This window comes from Gavia stellata, chromosome 24, assembly GCF_030936135.1.
Source record: "Gavia stellata isolate bGavSte3 chromosome 24, bGavSte3.hap2, whole genome shotgun sequence".
Lineage (NCBI taxonomy): Eukaryota > Metazoa > Chordata > Aves > Gaviiformes > Gaviidae > Gavia > Gavia stellata.
In genome coordinates, this window is record NC_082617.1 from 4,867,504 (window position 1) to 4,889,818 (window position 22,315).

General features: G+C 52.7%; 1 protein-coding gene across 1 annotated transcript in view; it reads right to left on the minus strand.

The window, feature by feature from the left end:
• ASTN2 (astrotactin 2) overlaps positions 1-11,492 on the minus strand; it is a 362,612-nt gene extending 351,120 nt beyond the window's left edge. The window contains exon 1 of the mRNA XM_059828642.1: positions 11,168-11,492. Within this exon, the coding sequence (XP_059684625.1) occupies positions 11,168-11,492 (325 nt within the window). The remainder of the gene's footprint in view (positions 1-11,167) is intronic.
• Positions 11,493-22,315: the final 10,823 nt, after the last annotated feature.

Here is a 22,315-nt window from a genome sequence, read left to right on the forward strand (position 1 = left end):
ATAGCCAGGATCCAGGAACTACGCTGGCAACACCACGTCCCATTCCTGGCGGCCTGAGGAACCACCTCGATGGGGTCCAGGGAAGGAGGCAAAGCTAAAGGAGCTGCAGGTAGCAACACCTGCGCTCCTCAGGGATGAGCGTGAGAAGGCTCGGAGCCTCCCATGCAAGAGCAAATGGACGCAGAGGCTGGCGTGCTTTTGAGGTGTCCCTGCTCCATCCCAGGGGTGTCCACAGCAATTCCCATCCTCAAACATGACAGAATAACCTCCCTCACTGGTGTGTTGTCTCCTCCTTCATCGAGGACCTCAGGCTGGCAGGCACCTCAGCCCTGTCGGCACCACGCACCCTGGATCTCCTGTGCACCAGGATGCGCTTAATGGGAACACATAAAGGCTGCTTTTCATTTTACAGTTTGTTTATAGCACAGATTTGAGGAGCTACACAGGATGGGAAAATACATCCCATAAACAAACTGCTAAACAAAACAGGCTAAGTGTGTACCACTCCAAACAAAAATAGACTCGAGCTAACCTCCGCTTTTCAAGCATATGCCTCTGATGACAGCTTCGTTTAGTGCCCCTTATCCCACTTCCAGTTTTGATTTTTAGGCTCTGCCACCATCAACAGGAGCTTCAGACGCCTCCCACCGCCCCCAGAGCTCCCGTAAGCCGAGAGCAGATGAACTGGAGCTGGAGGCCACCAAGGGTGACGGAGGCAAAGGGCTGCATCGCCCTTCCCTGCTCCCGCCCTGCGAGCGGTGGGAGGCAGCAGCAGCCCAGATGTTGCCAAAGGACGTGGACACGCCGTCAGCTGGCTCAGGGACTGTCTCTGCGGGGACAGAAGGGGACATTGGGTGACAAAAGACTTGCACACCAAGTATTTCAGGCAGACGTTTCCAGACTCCCTCCCAAGAGCTGCCCCGGCAGCAGCCTCCGTGCCCGTCAGCTGAACTCCGCCACCCTGCTTATGCCCAGGAGCAATTTCTCAAGCGCTCAAACTTTATTATCCCCTTTCTTGGGGCTGCATGGAGGGCACGTTCCCCTGCGAATGCTTTTTCTGCCAAGATCCAAAGCTGTTGAAGCTGCGCGAAAGTAATTCCCACCCACTCCTACTGCCCCAGGAAGAATATTTCTTCGCTGGTTTTGCATAACAAACAGCTACATGGTTTTCCTTTTTCTCTTGAGAAACTCAAGCTCAGAGGAAAACACCTGGTGCAGCGCTAGTCCGAGACCAGACTTCATAAAGTTCCCCCTGCGAGGGGGAGCAGGGGGGGACATGCTACCGCAGAGATTAGACTGCAGCCTTCACTGATAGCATTCAGTCACCCTGGCAGGCTGCAGCACACTGGGTTTGTAAAGCTCCTTGGGAATCCTTCAAGATGAAAGGTACAGTGTGATACGGATGTATTATATCCATGGGCTTTGTTACAGCACACATTTCCTAGCACGGTTTTATTGCTAGAACACAAAGTTCAGCTGAAGCCCGGGGGCTCTTCAGGTGACGAATGCACCCCTACAGCCCTCCCTCCGCTCTGCGGGGGATGAAAAATGCCAAAGCCCCTGATGTGAACACAGTAGACGGAGCAGGCAGCGCCCTTCCAGCAACAGCGGGCGAGGACCTGCCTCCCCAGATAAGGCCAACGTCATCGCTGCTGGATGTGCCTTCAGTCTGCAACAAGTCTCACTCCCAAATGTACCTGTCAGGTCCCCCAAATGCCACTGCTGTGATCGGCTCCTTTACAGAATCACAGAATCATTAAGGTTGGAAAAGACCTTTAAGATCATCAAGTCCAACCATCAACCCAACACCATTGTGCCCACTCAACCATGTCCCACAATGCCTCGTCCACACGTTCCTTGAACACCTCCAGGGATGGTGACTCCACCACCTCCCTGGGCAGCCTCTTCCAACGCTCGACAGCATCCCTCCTCTTCAGCTGGACCTACTGCACAGCATCCTGTCCCAAAGGCCATCCCTGGTCAGGGCCAGGAGGCTCCCGTGAGTTGAGCCTAACTTAACCGAGTGGTACCCAGCACTGGCATCCCCCAGGGACCCCAAGCTACCCACCTCGAGCACCTCCTCCAGACAGAAGATGATGGGAGACGTTTGCCGCATTCAGCGGGTGGCCCTGGGGCTGGGGGATCCCAGGGCACACGGGAGCCTGAACCAGCAAATGCCCCAGGCACACGGGGGAAACCCCAGCACACTGCTTTGGCTCAGGCTGCCTCGCCTGCAAACTCCTGTCTGTTCCTGGGAGGGAGGAAAGGAAACTGTTCCTACTTTTTTTGGAAGCCTAATTGATACTTGAAATGCTACAGATGAGTCTGTGGACACAGCTTGACCACGGGCTGCCCAGTTTGGATAGCACAGAAGAGAGGGAGGGGAATGTGCATCCACCTTTTGGATCACCTTCCCAACACCTCGCTCCTCCTGGGCACCTCTCTGTCCAGATTTCCCAGGGCATTAAAGGTGGAGGAACAAGGAGCGTGATGCCAACAAGAAGGCTTTCAGAGAAGCCTGGAAGGAATTCCCTGGGCATATTCCAGGGCAGGAAAAAGAGTTTAAACCCCTCTAATTGAAACAGAGGAGAGGTGCAAAGGACAAGAAAGAAGTGTGATGGGCGTAGAAGGAAAAGGGACATATCAGGATGTCCCAACAAGCCCCAGAGCTCTCCAGGGCCACCACCCATGCTGAACCCATCACACAGGTGACTGCTCAGACCCAGCAAGCCAAAGGGAAGAGTTTTGCATCTCCCTCCATCCCCACAGAGCAGCCTGTACAAGGCAGCGCCGAGTAACCGAGACTGAGGCAAGCACAACTTGCAGCATCTGCCACGGGAGCCCCTTCACCCTGGGAAGCCCATCTGAGTGAGAAACTGCCCGAGAGAGCTGATCTCACTCTGGGTGCACGCTGCACGAGTAATTAATTAGGTCAGTGGCATCAACTTTTAGCCCAGGTCCCGTCAGACCCCCAGGCAGCAAGAGCAATAGCAACCCGGCAAGCGTGAGCGGAGGTGGAGGATTTTCAGCCTCAGCACACAGACCTGGTGCTCCCTGGCAGGGGCAGACAAGCAGCAGCAGGTCCTCGCTCTGCTCCAGCCCTCCTCCCTGCTGCCCCACGCGAATTGCCCCGCGTTTGCCATCACGGCACGCTGCTGACACAGGAGCGGTGCATGGAGAAGCTGATGTTACTGAGCAGTTGGCTAGAGGCAAAAAAAAAAAATTCCTATGCTGTTGCCAACTCCTATCTTCTGTCACTTGATCCCATATTTTAGGGATGTGCTACGCTCCCTGGAACGCCAATCGCTCGAGAACCAGAAAGAGAAGCAAGGGAAGGATAGAGGCTGTGAACGGCCTTGGGACAGACACAGCCGCAACTGCGGCAGCCGCAGGCACGCTCTGCAACGCCAGCTCACGTTAGGCGAGCGCCTCGGCAGCCAGCAGCTCTCGGGGCTGGCCGGGGAGCCCAGCGCACGCAGCAGAGCTAGGGCAGGGCTCCAGCTGCAGCCGAGGCCACCCCGCTGCCCCCCAGAAAGACGTAAAGGAGGGGAAAAAAGGAAAAAGAACCAAAACCTCAAAGGTATCAGCACACCTGAGCACTTGCGAGGATGCCCATGGCCAGCAGCAGGGCTGGGAGCAAACCTGGGCTCTCCAGACCCTGCACCCCAGTTCTGTGGTTCTGGGGCCACGGGCTTTTGGGGGGGACGTTTCACATTCACACTTCGGGTCTTTGCAGCCAGGGCAGCACCCCTCAGCAGACATATCTCATCAGACCCAGAGAAAGAAAGGTATCAGGCACCAAAATAACCAGCCTGTCCCCAAAGGCAGGCTGGAGCCAGGCATTCCCTCTGCCACTGGAGGACAAGCAAGCGCCCAGCCCCGGGGAGCCTTGCTCCGCTCCCCCCACTGCAGCTCGTCAGTGCAGCTGGCAATGTAATTCCTGTTTCATTCTCGTGCACTGGAAGAGCAGATGACGGTGCATGCGAGGTGCTAGGCCCAGCTGGTCCCCTCTCCAGCGCAGCGGCTCTCCTCTCCCCGCAGCGAGATGCACAGCTAACCTTTACCAGCTCACCTCCATGCAGACCGTGCTGTGCTGCGTGGGGCCATGCACGCTGGCCCTCGCCTCCCTCTCTTAACAGGATCACTCCCATGCATATGCCTGGGAGCAACACCATCAGTTCAGTAATCTTCCTAAATACAGCAGTTACCAGGTGACTGGGAAAAAATCTCTTTTACTGCTGATGCTGCTAATGGAAAATTTCTCCCCTTTCGCTGCTGCTTTCAAAGCCAGTGGCGGTTTCATACAGACTTTGTCTTGTACGGAGATGGGAGAGGTGGAAGCACATAGGGAGGGGTGCAAGACTGGTGGGGAAGAGATAATAAGAAACAGAGGGGAACTCATACTTCTGTCTTCCTCCCCAGCAGCCGCCCCTGCCCACAGGCAGAGCCCTGGCTCCAAATCTTATCAGCCCCATCTTCTCGCAGGCAGTCACAGCCCAACCTCCTCCTGCAAGGAATCCTGCCTTCCTCCCCAGACCTACTGCGGGATAAGCACGCTGGGTGCATTCAAAAGCAGTGCTTCTTGCACAGCATACAAGAAAGATGCCCAAAGGGATCTATGGGCCAAAATAATTTACTCTGTGATTTTTTTTCCCCACCCGCCTCCTTCCCAGGAGACACCCAGAAAGCCTCACCCAGGCAGTGCAGATGCAGGCAGCGCAGATGCAGGCAGCCAAGATCACACTCGTCCCCTCCGCATGCCATTCTGCTTCTTCAATACCATTAAGTGTCTCCATGCTGTCTGGACAGTGAAAACCTTAACCGCATTAGCTGAGACCCGAGCAGCAGCACAAGCATTCAATTCTTTTAAGTGGCACCATTTCTTAAGCTGGTTATGTACAAGAATCATCTCTGCTCGATGCCGTCACCCACCCCACAGGTAGTGACAGGGGCAGGACTGGGGAGCAGCAAGGGAAGGCTGGCCGAGGCTCACCATTCCCCATTTCAGACGGTTGCAATCGGAGGAGGACGCTCCCAACACGAGCTGCGCTGCGGGTGTTACCGATGATGAAAGGCTTCACTCAAAGCATTTCTATTTCCTTCACTTCTTTCACTCTCCAACCCCACTCTACCCCCACACTCCACAAGGCATTTTGGTGCGATGGCAGGTGTTTCTCAAGCAACCTGCAACTGCTAACACATATGTCGAGGTGCCATAAGATCAATATCTCATCGTTCCCACAAGTGGCATCAATCTACTCTCCTCCCGTCCCAGCCGGTCCCACGCCTGAACTCCTGCTCCACCCGGAAAGCCCAAAGGCTCAGCCTGGTTTCACAGCCAGCCAACACTGCACGTCCGCACCGTCTCACTGAGGCAGCACAAAGGCTTGCCCATCACACAGCTGGGGTTCACACTTCCAGGGCTTAGAAAGGAAAAGGCAGCAAGTTTTGGAGGCACTGGCTATCTGCGTGGTGGCACTCGGAGGTCACTCACCTCCCCAGCCCCCACAGAAAAATGCAAGCTCCCCACCTAATTCTGAAGAAAAGCACATTTTTTCTTCCAGTGGAAGAGCGATAAAGGTCTCTGGCACATGGACATCATGGAAAACCCACTGCCATCACATGGGAGGAAGGGGGGAGCAGAGGGGATCCCCAGCCGTCAGCCTCCTCCCGCTACTCCAGCCTGATGGTTCAGCTGCAGAAAACCGGCTCCTCGCTCTATAGTTAATCTTCTGTTGCCACTAGCTGGTCAACGCGGGTACTCTTGGAAAGCAGCAACTCCCCGAGTACAGCCTGCCACTCAGTTACAGATTCCCAGTTTTCACCGGTATTTTCACCCCAGAAAATACCCGAGACGAAGCAAAATCCCTGCAAGTCCCCACCCCACCGTGCTGGACAAGCCACGTTCAACCTTCCCTTTGGGGAGGGAAGCGGTCCTCTGAGGACTCACCCATTTTCATGGGCGTTTTGTGCCTACAGCCTTTCTGGGTGTTACAGAGCTCGCCTCTCCTGCAACCACGTCAGGCAGATCTTGAGCTCAGCACCCCCATCACCGGTACAGCCCCATCCCGAGGTGGGCTCTCCTTCCTTCCCTTTCCAACTACAAGAACCCAACGGCCTGGAAAGCTTACGTAATCACATAGCTTCATACAAGGAGGCGAGGAAATTGCTACCAGAAGGTTTTTCCCTCTTTCCTACACCTCCCCAGGAAGCCCCCGCCACCGGGGACCTGGCCCAGACCCCACGGCCACGCACAGCTGTGGATGGGCATGAAGGGGAAGGGAAGCAGCCCCCACTCTCAGGTCTACATCCCCCCTGCTCCCCATCCCAAGGGGCCCACTGACACGTCTCATCTTCACCATACCACCTCGCTGAGGCTTTTTGGGTCCTTCTACTTGCCTGGTGGAAGATGTGACTCTTTACCCCTTGGACTACCTTGGGAACAGCCAGAAAAAGAAAAATAAACAAAAAAACCCGCAACACTTGACTAAACGAACCTCTGGCCAGATATGCAGTACAGCTCTTCAAGTCTAGCGGGAGGCAGTTAATAGAAAAGGGATGTGTTGAAACCAAACTTCGCTCCGCAGAGAGCAAACTTGTCTCCGCAGAGACAACCCAGTTTTTAGATGCCAAACCCTGACGAGAGGGGTCTTAAACTGGGCACGCTCTCTCTTTGCTGCTTGCACGATGCTGCTCCAGATCTCACAGGCCAACTCAAAGCAGAGAATGGCGCTTCTGAACAGCGGCATCAAAAAGCTTCAGTCCCACCCGCGCTCCCCGGGTAACCCTCCAGCCTCTCCACCTGCAACAACGGGACTTGCTTGCAAAAGTAAGGGCAGCAAAACCCTGCTCAAGTATTTTCAGAAAAAGCAGTAAATTCAAACAATGTGCAGGGAACTAAGTGCTTTCCTTTATTTTAATGCGTTCTCACCCTAAAGGGGAGAAGAAGTTCAAGTTACAGGAAAAGTTAAGAAAGAAGATAAAAGAAGTGGGACCGAACTGCTGAGGAGATGAAGGAGCTGCACAGCTTCGAGAAGCGGGGGATAATCATCAGCCACGCACAGGGGCCACGGTGGGACGCCGGTAATGTAGATGCACGAGCACCTTTGCTGACAACCACCAAAACAAAGCACCTTGTAGCACCGCAGACGCCTGTCAATCAGCATCCATTACAGTCATTTATGAGAAGTGTGTAGTAAACTGTTCTTATGTAAGCCACTACTGGGTAAGAGCAGTGGTGAAAATTTGTCTGCTTCTTTCCTTCTCTCTCCTCTATATATATCTGCTCACACATAGACAGAGCTCATCTAAATTAGCTCGGAAGCTAACTGCTTCATTCCCTGAATTGCACTTAAAGCAGGCTACGCCGCTTGTGGAGCAGCTATTGTACAGAACACATGGCTGCTGACTAAATCAAGATACATACCTCAGAGAGACCTCATTGTACAAGAATAAAGTCAATGATAGGCTGCACCATTTGCCAGTGTAACACTAGAAGAATTGGGGGGGGGGGGGGGGGGGGGGGGGGGAATACCGCAAAGCATCAGTTGTATCCAAGGTTAAGGAAAGGGCAGGATGCTTTTTCAGGAAAGGGGATGCACAGCAATTCATAACGCACTGGTGGCAAAGTTACATTTGTCATTTCCTGCCACCACTGTGCTTTGCTGGGTAATTTTCTAGTAATGTAACTGGGGGGTAGGGGGAGAAACACCCTTCTTGTCTCCAACACAAGAGGGAAAAAACCAACCGAGGTGTAGGAAATACAGAAACCGAGACACCCTGCTGAAGAAGGGACACCGAACAAACTAGAGCTGCCGATTGGCATTTCGGTGGCAGGTCCCCTGCTGCAGCTGGGGAAGGACACAACAAGGAAAAGTTCTCTACCTCTGTTGGGAGAGGAGGAAAGCGTTCCCTCCTGGTCTCCCCGTCGGCTGGCAGGAGGCTGTGCGCCGGCCGTGCCCGCTGCCTAGGGCTCCCACAGGGCAGGTGCTGGTGGCCGAGCTTTGCCAGGCTCCCACCACCCGCCAGCGGGCTCCCGCACGCCACTTGCGACCCACAGCTCATGCGGGCGAGTGAGCGGCCGCTGCTGCTCCGGCTGCTGCTGGTCCTGCTGCAAGCGCGCCGTGGGGCCAGGGATCGGCTGCCCAGGGATTTCCTAGTGCTGCTTGCTTCTTCCGTCTCAGTCATGCAGTGGCTCCTGCAGACCAGGCTTCCCCGCAGGCAGGGATGCAAGCCCGCAAGCTCTCACTTTCTGCACTTAAGTGAGTAAAATCTCATATTGGCAGGGAACAGAAAAAGTTGCTTCCTCCCTAGACGGAGGAATGCTTTAAAGAAAAGGGACACAGAGCACTGCACGTGCTTTGTACCAGCCACCGACTCACAGCATCTACCTCCCCAGCCTATTTTAACTTGGTCTGCCCTTAAAAAGAACCAGCAGAAGACGTGGCGCTTAGGGACATGGTTTAGCGGTAGACTTGGCAGGGTTAGGTTTATGGTTGGACTCGATGATCTTAAAGGTCTTTTCTAACCAAAATGATTCTATGATTCTAAGCTTCACACTGCCGCAGACAAGGCTCTGGCACCTGCCAGCCTTTAGCTACAGATCCCCCACCCTCCTTTAACGCAAAGGAGTGACGAGAGGCACGGGAACCACTCCAGCGTCAGGAGACTTGTTAAGCTGGGAGTTGCTGAGCAGGTCCAGGACTACAGACCGCCTGCTTAAACACAGCGCCTAAACAACCTCACAGCCACCAAGCAAGGCAATGTTTTATTCCGTGCTTCCTGGCCTGGAAAGACTTTTGAGCCCTGCAGAACAGGCTGGCCTCAATTTATTCTCAACTTATTTCACTTCAGAGTCCATAGTATCAGCATCAGGACTCAGCTCTGCCTGCTTCATGGTTTTGGATTGTTGGGTTGGGGTTTTTTTTTTTGTCGCTCACCAAAATCACTCCTGGGTGCCAGTCAGGGTGGCTGTCCTGAGCTGTGTGCTTTAGGAGGTCTTCCTACCCCATCCTTACCCCCACCAGGCCAGAAAGCGGTCTTTGCTAGCAGCAAGAGCCTGCACCCAAAGACATTTAGGAGCCCTCAAGGCATTTGCAATCAGCGGGACGTCAGCTCTTACGTGTCTTCCCGAGCTCAGGCCCAGCCAGCCACTGAACGTGTTCAGCAACACACATAAATACACATAAGCATCAGAAATCAGCTAACAATAAGGGCTACTGAGGATTTTGGCAAAGAGAAGCCACCATTTAAAGGAATCCCCAAGTCACTCCAAAGCCATTCGGCTGACCTCCCACGTGGAATGTGATTTTCACCTCCAAGAGCCCATTACGAGGCGGCAGCAGCTCTCGGGTTCCCAGCCACCCATGAACTCGGAATATGATGCAGCGGGGATAAAAACCACTACAGAAAACTCCGGCATTACTTCCCGCACTAGAAGAACAAGCCAGCAGAAATCCCCTAAAGCACTCACCCAGAAAAGAGTTAACTGCGAGTGAGACTCAGTAGCCACACCAGGAGACGGGAAGAAATGCAACAAATTTGAAATATCAGAGCATCCCCAGCAATTCACGAGCTAGACCTTGGGGAAGGACAAGTGTTTTACCTTCTCTGGAGGCAACGTGCTGATTAATTTCAGGACAGTGATGAAGCCATCCCACCATGGGAAAAGCTTCCATTTATCTTCCCATCCACCTGACGCCTGTGGGTTCAGGGGAACAGGAGGGGACGTTTTGGGGTTTTTTGTCCATGAAGGGGCAGCAACAAAAACACAGGCTTGCGAGAGACGTGCTACATATTCAAGAGTACATGCATATCCGATATCCCAGGCAAGCAAAAGAGAATTTTTCAGACCAAGACATGGTCTCTTTCTCAGCAGTCACTCACAGAAATAGGATTTGCTATACAAGATCATGTCTCTGATCTATCAAGACAAATTTCTCTCCTCCAACTTGAGCTATTACCTAAGCTACGCACAGAGGGGTTTCTTTGCCTTCTGATATATTTAGATTGGCGCGCAATTCACACCCGGTCCCCAAAGAAACTGTACTCTAATCTGAAAATTCAACTCGGTGAACCATGAAACTTCTTGTTACTTTTAATCACTGTAAGGTAAATGTCATTCCTACTGCATCAAATCTTTGATTTTTTTCGCTTTTATTACTTGAAACAGAGTATCTGGTTTGTTTGGGATTTTTGTGGTTGACCAACCGTGTCTAAGGAAGCCACACTGCAAAGCCCGAACCCAAGAGGCTCAAGAAGTACCATCAACGTATTTATTACAGGCGCTTGCTACAAGAAAGCTTCGCAGAAGGTAAAACGACAGGAGCGGGGGACACAGTCAGTCATTTTCCTACCCCGGCACATCGCACCCAGTGAAAGGCAGTCGCTTCCACAAGGTACGGGAAGGGAATTGCGGCGAGGTGCCCACCTTCGGTGACCTGCCAGAGCAAACAGCGCGCTGTCCGCAGGGCGTTCTCAACAGTTCCCTTGGAGGATCCCCAGGCTGATTAAGGCACGGAGAAGGATAAAAGTGACACGAGGCAGCGCGGGCACCCCACCTGAGACACCAGGATCCGGCGTCGAGAGGGAAGGACGACAACAGAATTATTTCTAGTCTCATCCCTCTCCCCACGAAAGCTGAGATGGGAGGAAAGTCTGCAGGCGCTCGCACAGAGCCAGGCGCTGGAGTTGTGCGTGAAGCGAGAGCGAGCGTCGAGAATTAAGACGAAGCATTTGTAAAATTAGGCTCTGGCTAGAAAAACAGCCTCTCCCCTTCTCCCAGGCTGGGTGGTACCTCCTCCAGGGCGAAGCCTTCAACTTGGAGCACCAAAGGCAGCACCCATCACTTTAGAGCCTGAGCGGAGATGCTTTACTCGCAGGGCTTTTAAAAGGCGGCAGCCCTCAGGCCCTGCTAAAAAATCCCTCCCCAGCAGGGAAAAAACCCAACCCCAGGGTGCAGCAAGGGCAGCGTTAGAAAGCTCCAAAACACGACCCGGCTGCCCGTGGGAAGGGGGGGTGAACAGAACCCCCGGCGCAGCGGGGTGACAGCCCGGAGCCGGCTGCCCGCACCGGGGTGCTGCGCGACCCGGGGAGCCGCGGGGCCGGGGGCGGGGGGGACCGGCGGGACGGGACGGGAGGCGGCGGGGGAAGCGGTGCGGGTGCCTACCGAGGGTGAAGAAGGGCAGCTCGGTGTTGTCCAGGTCGTCCTGCACGGCGACGCGGCCGGGCAGCTCGCTGCGGACGAAGAGCAGCAAGCGGGAGTCGGCGGCGGCAGCGGCGGCGGGCGGCGGGGCGCCGCTCCAGCTGATATCGTTCTCGCGGAGCACCGGCAGCGTGGACACCGTGACCGTCTTCACGCGGCAGGGACCGGGGGGCTCCCGCGCCGCCGCCGCGCCGGGCCCGCCGCCCAGCATCACCGGCAGCAGCAGCAGCAGCGGCGGCGGCAGCGGGGGCGGCGCGGCGGCGAGGCGGCGGCGCGGCGGAGCGGCCATGCCGGGCCGAGGCCAGGCGCAGGAGAGCCGCGGCGAGGCGAGGCGAGGGGAGGCGAGCGGAGCCGGGCGCACTGAGCCGCCCCAGCCCGCCGCCGCCGCCGCCGCCGCCCGGCTCCGCCTCCCGCCCCGCCCCGCCGCCGCCCCCCGCCCGCCGCCGAATCGCCGTTCCGGGGACCCTCCGCCGCTCCCCGGCGGCCCCTGCCCGCTGCCCGCGGGGGGAGAGCGGCGGTCGGGCAGCGCCCGCGGCTGAGCGCTCCCCGGTCCGCCCGGGCACGGCTCTTGCCCCGCCACTTCCACGCCATTAACTCCCCCCCGGCCCCGCGCTGCCCGGGGCGGCCCCGCCGCGCCTCCGGCGCCCCGCTCGGCTCGGCCCCGGCCCAGCAGAGCCCTCACGGTCCTTTCGCCCTCTTCCCCTGCCTCGGTTCCCCCGGCCTGCGCGCTGCCCCCGCTCCCGCAGCCCTGCGCGCATCGCCTCCTCCTTGTCTCCCCGGCAAAATCCAGCCTCCCCTTCCGCGCCGTGCCCCGTCCGCCCGTGGGATCTAGCTCCCGTAGCCCCCCCTTCCCTCTGGGCAGCTGCCGGGGTGCAACAGCACCGAAATAGGCTTTCGGTGAGCTCCTGCTAGTTATGACCCTTTCACCAGTGAGCGGGCACCGCCAGCCCAGGGCGCACGAAGGTGGTTTGCGATGAGCAGCCTGGAGCAGGCAAACCCGTGAGTTCTAGCAAAGATCTTGGACGCGGTGTCTAACAGCCGGCGTTCACGCGGGAGCCGGGGGAATAAATGGTGCTGAGGTGGGGTCACAGCTTGGCAGTCTACAGTTGCCTCAAGGAGGGCAGCGGAGAGGGATGTGCTGATCTCCTCTCCGGTGACCAGCGGCAGGACGCAAGGAAAGGGAATGAAGCCGTCCCAGGGGAAGTTCAGACTGGACATGAGGATAAAGTTCTTCACTGAGGGGGTGGTCCGGCCTTGGAACAGGCTCGTCAGGGAATGGTCACGGCACCGAGCCTGCCAGCCTTGAAGGAGCGTCTGGACGACGCTCTTAGTCATATGGTTTAGTTTTAGGTAGTCCTGTGCGGAGCAGGGAGTTGGACTCCACGATCCTTATGGGTCCCTTCCAACTCCAGATATTCCATGATTCTATGATTCTATACCCATCCATCGCACAGGTGCCACCTGAGGGCTGGAGTTTGTGCTTGAAGACAAACCAGGCAAACTCCACTGCTGCAGTTTTGGCTCACGCTCCGCCTTGAGCCACGACAGAGCCCGCTGGCTCTTCCAGCAGGGAAGCTGGAATGATAGGGATTAGCTCGGAGACAAACCCTGTCCCTACGGGCAAAACGGACACGGTTAACCCCAGCCCCAGAGCCGCATGAACTCCTGCCCACGGTCGGGCATGACTAACCGAGATGAGGAGAGGCAGCCTAAGGTAGTTACGAGTCAGTGACTCACAACAATTTCCTAGTGACTGCTAATCTACCTGATTTTATTTGTAGATGTACATATAAAAGAAGATGTCAAAACCCTAACAAAGCACGGTTAATGCTCAGGCTTATATTATTTCCACAAGCTAATTAAGATCAATTCATCACATGCCTATTGAGGCAAAACAGCCTTCTGAGATACCTAGGTCATCAAATGTTAAAACCACAACAAGGGCAAAATGGCGAAAAACGTGAAATCCAGCAAACAAACAGCTCAAGCCCCGTGCTCGGGGCCAGTCCCCGCTCCAGGAGCAGCCGCAGCTCCAGCTTACAGCCTTAGCAAGCTGCAGCCCCCTCCGTAAGCGTGTCGGGGTAAGTACGGTGCTTGCTTGCAGCTACAGGACTAGAGAGAAATCAGACAGTGCTCAGCAGCAAACGGGCAACTAGTTACAAAACGTTTAACGTGGGACCCCAGCTCTGCCTAACTGGGAAGGATGAAGTTTCCAGGCATGCTGGAAAAAAAAAATCAAGAAAAAATGCAGTCCTAAATGTCAGCTGTTGGTTGGGAAAACTGTAATAGTAGAAAGAAGAGTTTCCCCACCTTTTTGTTTTTTTTTTTTTTAAGGGGGAAAGGATAGGTTTTGGACTGGCTTAGGCTGTTGTCAGTACGGGTAGTATTTCCAGGCATTAGCAGGGTGTGTGCTGATTTCTTTTTCCTAGTTTTGGCAATTCTTCTAGGCAAAAAGAGCAAAGAGACAATACTGCACAGAGACGCAAAATGACACACTAGTAGGCATTATGTCTAAAAAGTGGTGAAGTACATTTTTTAGAGCTGGAAATCCTGAAAAAGAAAAATATCTATTTCTGTTTAAGGCCCCACCCCTGTTACTTAGATCTCCTTGAGCAGCTCTACATACACCATTCAATCCTATTTTGCCTTGCTGTTTGGATTCATAAAGTACTGCTAACAACTATCTTCTGAGAAGCGCACTGAGATTTTTGCAAGTCCTCCTGTACGAACACGGACACGACGATAAAGGGGAACGTTCTGCAAATGCTGCCTTTAAATGTGTACATTCGGCTTCCATTCAGCATAGATCCTGCCCAGTGTAAATGCACATCTCTGTTCTTGTTTTTGGAAGAAAAGGATTCCACCTGCTTTTTAGTTCCAAAGAATTGAGCTAAACACAAAACTTCACTGTTTGCAAACCACCAATAATATTTCCAAAGGGAAATATGTTAGTCCTGTTTCCAAGTGAGGTAACAGATTTCCATTATCCTCCCTGAGCAGCATTCAACAGAAAAGCAAACGGCGTGAACAGGGTAAAGCTCATCCCACTGAGAAAGTTTCACATGCTAGCAAAATATTCTAGGAACACTTACAGAAGTTTGCTTTAAACTTGCTAATTTTGGGTTACTTTAAGTCCACAGAAACTGTGGCTTTTCAGGCCAATTGCAGAGTCCATAACCCAGATTTCTATTTCTAAATGAGGTTCATTTTTAAAATCCTTTTCCTATTCTTCATGAATCCAGCCTTTCCCGAGGGAAGTCGGTGACTGCCTGACCATCGATTTCAATAGCAGCGGGGCCAAGAAACCAGCAAAAACTGCCATTCCTAGCAAAAACTCAGGCATGAAAATGGAAATCGTCTTACAAGTGAAAACTCCTTACGCTGACAAGACCCATCTGGGTAGGGTGTGATGGGGCAGGCAGGGGCTCTGACGGGTTGTCAGGAGACATCGGCTCCGTTCTCGCCTTGGCTGCTAACTGACAGTGCAGTCTGGGGGCAAATCCCTTTTATTTTCCACCCTTGGGGTTTGTATCCTCTCTTACATACAGAAACTCAAGAGAATAATTAGTTGTCACCATAAGAGATAAAAAGCAATACTGAGGGCTGTGGAAATTGTTTCTGTAGCAGTCCCGACTGTGGGGTTTTCGGTACAAAAAGCACAGACTTTCTCATCCTGAGCTGCAAGTTTTCCGCTGTTGAGCAGCGATAGTGGGCTGTTACCAGGTGGAGCAGCCTCTGGAAGTAGGCAGAGCATATGTTGTCTGTGATGTGAACCGGGAACCTTGGCTGCACTGAACTATGCCTGCCTTCCTCTGCATCTGCCTACATTCATTCCCAATTTTCACCTGAGTGGATTTTTTTTAGCAGGAACTTTGAGACGCTCTTCAATTTATTTCTTATTCCCAAGCAGAGCCACTCAGCCCTAGGGTCATTTTCTTCTGTATGATAATACCCAAGCAGGATTCAGGCAAACCCATGATTTTGTGCCTCTGTGGAAAACTTTGCGCAGACATTTTGCTGGAAAATGCTTAAAATATCTATACTACCTAAGTTTAAAAAGGATGGGGAGGGGAGAAAAAAAAAGCCATTCTCATTTAAAGGGTCACAGGTGAAGCATTCTTCGACTTTCAATCCTATGAGCTGGATTTCTGGACATCCAGAACTTATGCATCTTTTATCGACTGAGGAGGAGGTTATTGCAAAGATATCAATAGCAGCTTTCTGAAGTGGTTTTCAATTGGCCCTATTACCAAAGATATGTACATACAGCAGCAATCATTAAAATGCACTATGTATTTACAATATAGAGAACAATTTATGTCCGTAATGCGTATTGCAAATCCTACTGCTAGCAAGCGGAGGAGAAAGTCAGTCATACAGCTATGATGTCATCAGAGGCTTATATTTCACCCTGCAAGGGTCACACCAGCGTCAATAACTCCACTAAAGAAGTGAGGGGGGGGGTTATGTTCTGAAGGAAATACCACAAAATTCATTTTGTTTCTAAGCTGCGGTGTACGAATGCTGGTCCGCAGCCATATGGTATCTGACTGTGGTCGACGACCACATTGCTCAAGCTGTGCTTTTGTCAGCTCTCGCAAGCAAAGCAAGAGACAGGCTGGGTCAGCAATTCGGAGAAACACCTCCTGGGAGAGGGAGCGAGGGGATGCAGAAAGCGCCCTTTGCAATTCAGTAGGTGACGTTCTTGCTTCTAGGTTAATAGCGAGCCAACAGACCCCTCGCTGTGCTCAAAGCTGCAGGAGATGTTGTCTCTCTGACACGGCATCAAACTAGGAGCTTCCTGACCGCTTCCAGATAAGCGCCCTGAGGGGACGCTCGGCAAAAGCAGGGAAGCTAAAGCTAGGAGCTAGAAGGGGCTGAATTTCCTCCTCCCTTCTCAAATACAAGTAGTTGATCCTACCTTTTACCGGATAGCTGCGCAGCACCGCCGTGCGCTGGGAAACAGCCCCTGGGCTCAGTTCCGAAGGGCCTGGAGCGGTAACAGGGCTGCACAAGCTGTACAGCTAGGAAAGGCCGTTAAGCATTTTGGGTTGAGGTACAGGCTAAACGGTTACATTACAAATAACAGCCTTGACTTACCCAGGTGGGAAAGTTGTGCTCAGGTGCCCACCGCTATGGCATCAGGGCATTTTCTAGTTTTCCTCCTCAGAGTAGTATCATCTTGCTTTATAACTCACCCTGGGGTTTTAGCCAGATGTTACCTGGGTGCAGCAGCAGCAGTGTGCTCAGCACGTTCAGGAGCAACACCACATCGAAAAGGGACCTTGCCCATCCCAAGGCAAGCCCTTGCTTTGTCACCTGGAGTCAGGCAGGTACCTCGCTACAAGTCCCCTCCCCAAACTGCCCCATTGCTGGAGGAAGGCACGGGCCAGCCTGGCTAGTGAGTACGCTTACAGAGGGAGAGAGACCCAGGGACAACTGGAAAGCAGCCTGTTGCTTGAGCCAAAGTCCAGGGAATGAAGCTGCCCCTTCCCCTCCACCAGTACCGTGTAGCCACACCATTACTGCCTGTCCTTCGACACTCTTTCACGAGCAGTAACAGCCTCCAGCGTAGCTCCTCTCCTTCCCAAGATGAAAGAAACTTTAAATGCATGTAACTTTTGCACTCTACTTAATTAATCAGTTTTTGCATTACAAGTGAAACTTCTTTGATGCATGAAATATTAAGTAGCAGCAAAGGGAGGGGAGGGTGGTGGGGGGAGGTATTGGCTTTCACTGCCTAAGAGATGGATGGGCTAAGGGACCCAGAGGCTAAACTGCAGACGGTGCATCTGCAGCAGGACAGTCTGCCCAAATAGCTAGATGCCAACGAGCAAAGGATTTTCCCTGCACTTCTTGCATCTCAAGCAGATGGTTCGTACTCCACGTTCAAGCCCTACATGCTCATCAAGGTTTGCTCACACAGGCGCAGGAAGGGGACAGTGCCTGATTAAACTTTAATGAAAAATAATCTCTGGTTGATTCGTTGTTTTTTATCTCATGATGGCTGCAAGAAAGTGAAGTGAAATGAGTCTTTGGTGAAAAGAAACAGCTCCATTCTGGAAAAGCCAGCCGGGCTTTTAGTCAGATGAGGCTCTCCCAAAGGATGTGTGAGTAGTTATCTGTGTTACGGGTTTGCAAGCGCCACTTCCACACGGAACTACGAAGGAGAGAAAGCAGAAATCCACACATGCCAGTGTGGATATTACAGCAGCCCTTGAGAGTGCATAGTGAGAATTCAGTGCCACAGTACCAGGCATGTGTGACACCAGAGAGCCACTCTGCTCTAAAAAAACCCCAAACCCCTTTGCTCCCAAACCACCCCACTTGATCAAAGTCACCCTCAGCTCTGCCCAAGAGTCCAAAGCTGAACCCAGAGCCTTTCCTTTCCACCCTGCTCCTCCTGAGCCGACTCATTTGAGAGCTGGGTTGGCTTCTGAAAAAGCATCCATCAGATCAGACCTGCTTGTACAGAATCACCGGCCCCTCCAGAGCATCACGATGGGCCTGGCTGCTGCACAGCCCGAGCCAAGCAGCCAGGTAACAGGTTCTTCATAAACAAATGGTGATGGTGCAGCCTGCATTGGCTGTATAAAGGGTAATAAATGAATAAATGGGTTAATTATATCCACCACAGAATTTAATTAGACCATCTCTGTTCACTCTGCTTCAGCCAGAATCTCAATTATAAATCTTTATTTTCAAGGTTTTACAGCTTGGACATAAAAATTTGCTCTGGGCTTAAACATGACACACAAGGTCCTCTGTTCAGGGACTGCTCCAGTTTTTTTAACCAATCTTTTCTAAAAAGGTCAGGTTGGGGGACCAGATGGCTCGAGGGGAAGGTAATGAAGACGCAGGGCTTTTCTGAAAGAGGTGGCTGGCTGAAATTGTGGGCAGCTTAACAGAGCTGAGGCATTATTCAAGGCTGCTGCGTGAAACCATGCTTGACTCTCACTGGTCCCCGACGGGCAGGAGCCCTCACTGCGAAATGGAACTGGGGCTCCTGTTAGCTGACATCCCGCTCCCCATCAGCGGAGACCACGGACTGCAGGGGCTGGGGAGAGGGGTCCCCCGGCCCCCCCGGCAGCCGCGCAGGGCCAGGCAGGGGAAGCTCACACACCTGGATCCTGCGCAGGGAATGCGCTCCAGGGCTGTCAGGTGCGCGCTCACTGCTTCCCCCAGCACAGCCAGAATCACCCCTCTCCTCCTCCTTTTCAAGGTCCTGCTCCCAGGGGAGGAGGCGAGCTGGGTGACCTGGAGTAGCTGGAAAAACAGAAAGCAAATTAGAAAGTATTGCACTTTTTAAATTGTTATGATTTTGAAGGTAATTTAGGACCCGCCTTCTGCTTTCTGGAGTTGACAGTATTGAAATCCAGTACTTCTGTCTTGTTAAAGGCGCTCAGAAATATTCTGATCATTTTAAAATGTCGATAGCATTACAGAAAAAAACAGAAAACATGTTTACCAGCAGCAGAAGCATCTACAGTCTCAGGTCACATCCTCATTCAATCTGAGGTATGGGGTTTTTTTTATTCCCTCATTGAGTTAATTAGTTGATTTGCTTTTCCTGCCCTGTGCCAAACCCCCACCGCCCTCTGAATGAAAACAAAGATTGCAAGCAGGGCCCAGCTCCCAGCAGCCAACCCCGCTGCCAAGGCTCCTCACCCTGCTATAAAGACTGTCACCAGGGAGTCCCCTTGCATAACAAGAACTGGTCACCCTCTCTATAGGCTCAGCATGTATTTTTAGGAGCACTGCAGATGCCTGTTCATTTTCTACAAGCTTTGGCCATCCTGGCACATCAGTGTGTTTTGCAAAGATTTTTTTCCTAACCACCCCCCCCACCCCCCCCCAGTATGTTCTTCTGCACATACTACATGTCCTAAATACATACTCACTTGGTAAACCAGAACAAATCTATTGGGTAAGTCAGACTCCAGTACTGCTGAATACATATTTAACCAGCAGATCACAACAGTTTATTGTCTGGTTGGTACACCATAGGATTTAACCCTTAAGAAACATTGGCGTCCATCAGGCAGCCAAATTACTGCTCAGAAAGCTATGATATATAGCAGGAATTACCGGTAATAAAGAAAAAGATATATGGGATGGATTAATCAAATCATAAATTTCTTACATCTCTATGGCAGTCCATAAATCAAATTTGGCTGTATGTTTCTGGCCCTTATTCAATGTATAATGTGGAGTAGATATGACCTACATGTACAGAGCAGATTTTTTTTCTGGTGTTCATTGGGAAACCCTGGGTAAATAATCAAAGCAAGCAAGCACTTTTTCTATAAAGATCATGTTCATATATTTCAAGCTGCACCACTGAAAATGTATGCGCTTTTTGGAAAGTAAAAGGTGTGGGCTGCCACACTAAGAGTTAAACCAGACCCAGAACAGATACTACTGAACATGGCTAGACATGGCACAGCCTGGATCAGCTTTAGTTTCGTGGGGCAGACAGGTCTTTCCTAAACACAGACAATTACCCTAGCCAGGCCTACCAGCCATCCTGACTTTTTAGGTGTTTACCCCCTTTTGTGGATAAAGCAGCTGGAAACCCTAGAACAGAATATACTTCTGGGAGCCCTGCAATCACCAGCCCTGTCACTGCGGAGCTTCAGCACAATCTCAAAGAGGTCACGCTCCGTCCAGGCCAATTTGAAAGAAACACATGGCTAAGAGGAGCAGAATACCTATCTTGTGCCCTATCCATATTTCTGTTAAAAACTATCACTTGGAATCATCCCTTTACACCTAAGCCCTCACCCAGCTCAGACTGACCCTTGTTTTAGCCTGCTTAGAGGCACAATTCCCCAGCTCCTGCACCTATTAACCTTCTGTTGGTTTTATGTGCAGGGAGGAAGCCTCCGATAAGGCTTCTTCCATCCCTAACCCTCACACGAGCCCTGTCTAACACCAGCCCTTGCCTCGGGACCTTTGCTGCCCCAGTCAGAACTGGATTAACGAGCTTGCCATCGGACAGGCTGCTGGCCTTTGAACATCTCGGATGTTTTGGTGTGAGGTCTTAACAAAATAAGAGTGACAATGTGCTCAGAGTGAGCCTGCTCTGCAGCCCAAACATCAATACCTATTTACCAGAGGGAGCAGCAGGCTTTAGAAGTTCGATTTCTTTTTGACTGTCCACAGGAGACATGAAACAAGGAGATTAAATGCCAGGAATAAACACCTATAAATAAAACTGACTATTTAAATCCACCAAAGCCAGGACATTTGTCATGAAATCTCCTGCTCTCCCTCAACACCAGCACAGCAGTGCTTCTGATTTTGTTTACAGCTGCACAGGACAACAGAGCATCCACCTTCACTTTGAACCTGGCTGGTGCTCTGCCAGGCTGTGTGGAAACTGCCCTTAGACACTAATTATCAAAGTCCTGCCTTGACCAAGAGACTGCAGCTGTGGATTACTGTTTTCCCACCCCCTTCTCCTTTCTCTAAAGGAAAGGAAAAACACCCACTGAAAAAAAGCCCATCTGCTTAAAACCTCTGACAAAGCTTAACCTGAGCCTAAGTGGGAGAGGGTTAAAAAAGAAATGAGATGCTCTTTATCTAGAGCCAGGCACAGGGGCTGCAGCAGGGAATGTGCAGGCTGTGTGTCTGGCAGCGGATGCCCTCTGTTGGCATCTTTTAGAAATATGATTAGATACGCAAGCTGGTAGCTCAGATCTGTGCGATTCACCCACTCTTTAGCCTGTACCGTGTGGAACAGCCCTTAGTGCTGGGTCTAATCTACGAGCACAAAGTAAACGGCAGCCCCTGCCCCACCGTGCCCACTTGCTCAGCCACAGGCAATGCCCCTGCGTGCCAAAGAGAATATGTGCACACCCTGTGCAGCGCAGCCATGCAAACAGCACGGAGCAGGGAGCTGCAGAGTCCTACCTCGCTCCTGCTCTGGCTGGGAGCTGTAGGGAGATGCTCGTGGCTCGCTTTGCCAGGGTCCTCCTCCAGGGAGGCAGAGGCTCTGTGGTGCTGGAGCAGCAGCTCTCTGTAGGGATCAGCTCTGTCAGCAGCTCCAGGAAGAGCATCCGAGTCACAGACAAGCAAAGGGAGCAGAAAGGGAGAGGAAAGCAATGATGCACAAGCAGGGTCTTGCAACATGCATGAACACCGAGTTTTCAGTCTTCTCCTCTAAACCCCTTCAAGCACATATATGAAAACCCAAAACATACAGTGATCACCTTTCACAGCTGTTGCCACACAGGCCAACAGGTTGAGAAACTGCTCTCCTGTGACTGAGCTTTCTCCCGCCCCGTGCACCCCAGAAAGCAAGGTCAGCTGGTGCCTCCTGGTAGACCTCATGGCCTAAGGAGGATGAGCACAGCAGAAGGGTCCTGGTCAGATGCCAGTTTGCAGGGAGGGCTCATGGCACTGTGACAAGCCTTCTCAATGCACCTGGAGGTCACCAGGACACATGTCAAAGGGCACAGCCCTCCATGGGGAAAGGCTGTGCATGAAAAGGTGGTCTGGAGGGCTCAGCTCCCCTGTGCAGCATTGACCTGCAAAGAAGGACCCACCTGGGGATCCCTGCTGTGGCTCAGCCCCACCTCACAGCTTGCAGTACTGATGATTTGGCCTTGCCTGCTGCCTCCCTGCCCACCTCTGAGGTGCTCTGGTCAATGACCAGTGAGGCAGGTGGCACTTCTGGCCCCCACATCCAGGTGCCATGAGAGCTACTGCTCCTTCAGGGCCAGGAGCTAAGGGGCTGTTGTGGCCCCCAGCCCATCCCATTATACCTGAGCAGGGCAGCAGGGCCAGCTGCTGAGAACCCACAGCATCAGGGAGGTTTGTAGGGACAAGGCAAGTCCAGCACCCATCCAGGAGGCCAGCCAGTGGAACAGGACACAGAGGAGCAGCATAGTCACAAGAGGCCCAGAGACAGGCCCATGCACAGCCCAAAGGAAGGTGGAGTACTGGGTCTGGGCTTAAATACAGCCTGTGATAGCTGGGTGCAGGTGAGGCTGGTCAGGCCATTATAGCTTATCAGTCCTCCCAGCCCTGACACCACGGGAGAGGGCACATGTGCATCTCCTTGGCAGATGATGTCCATAATTCAGTCTTCAGTGAAGAATGAGACTA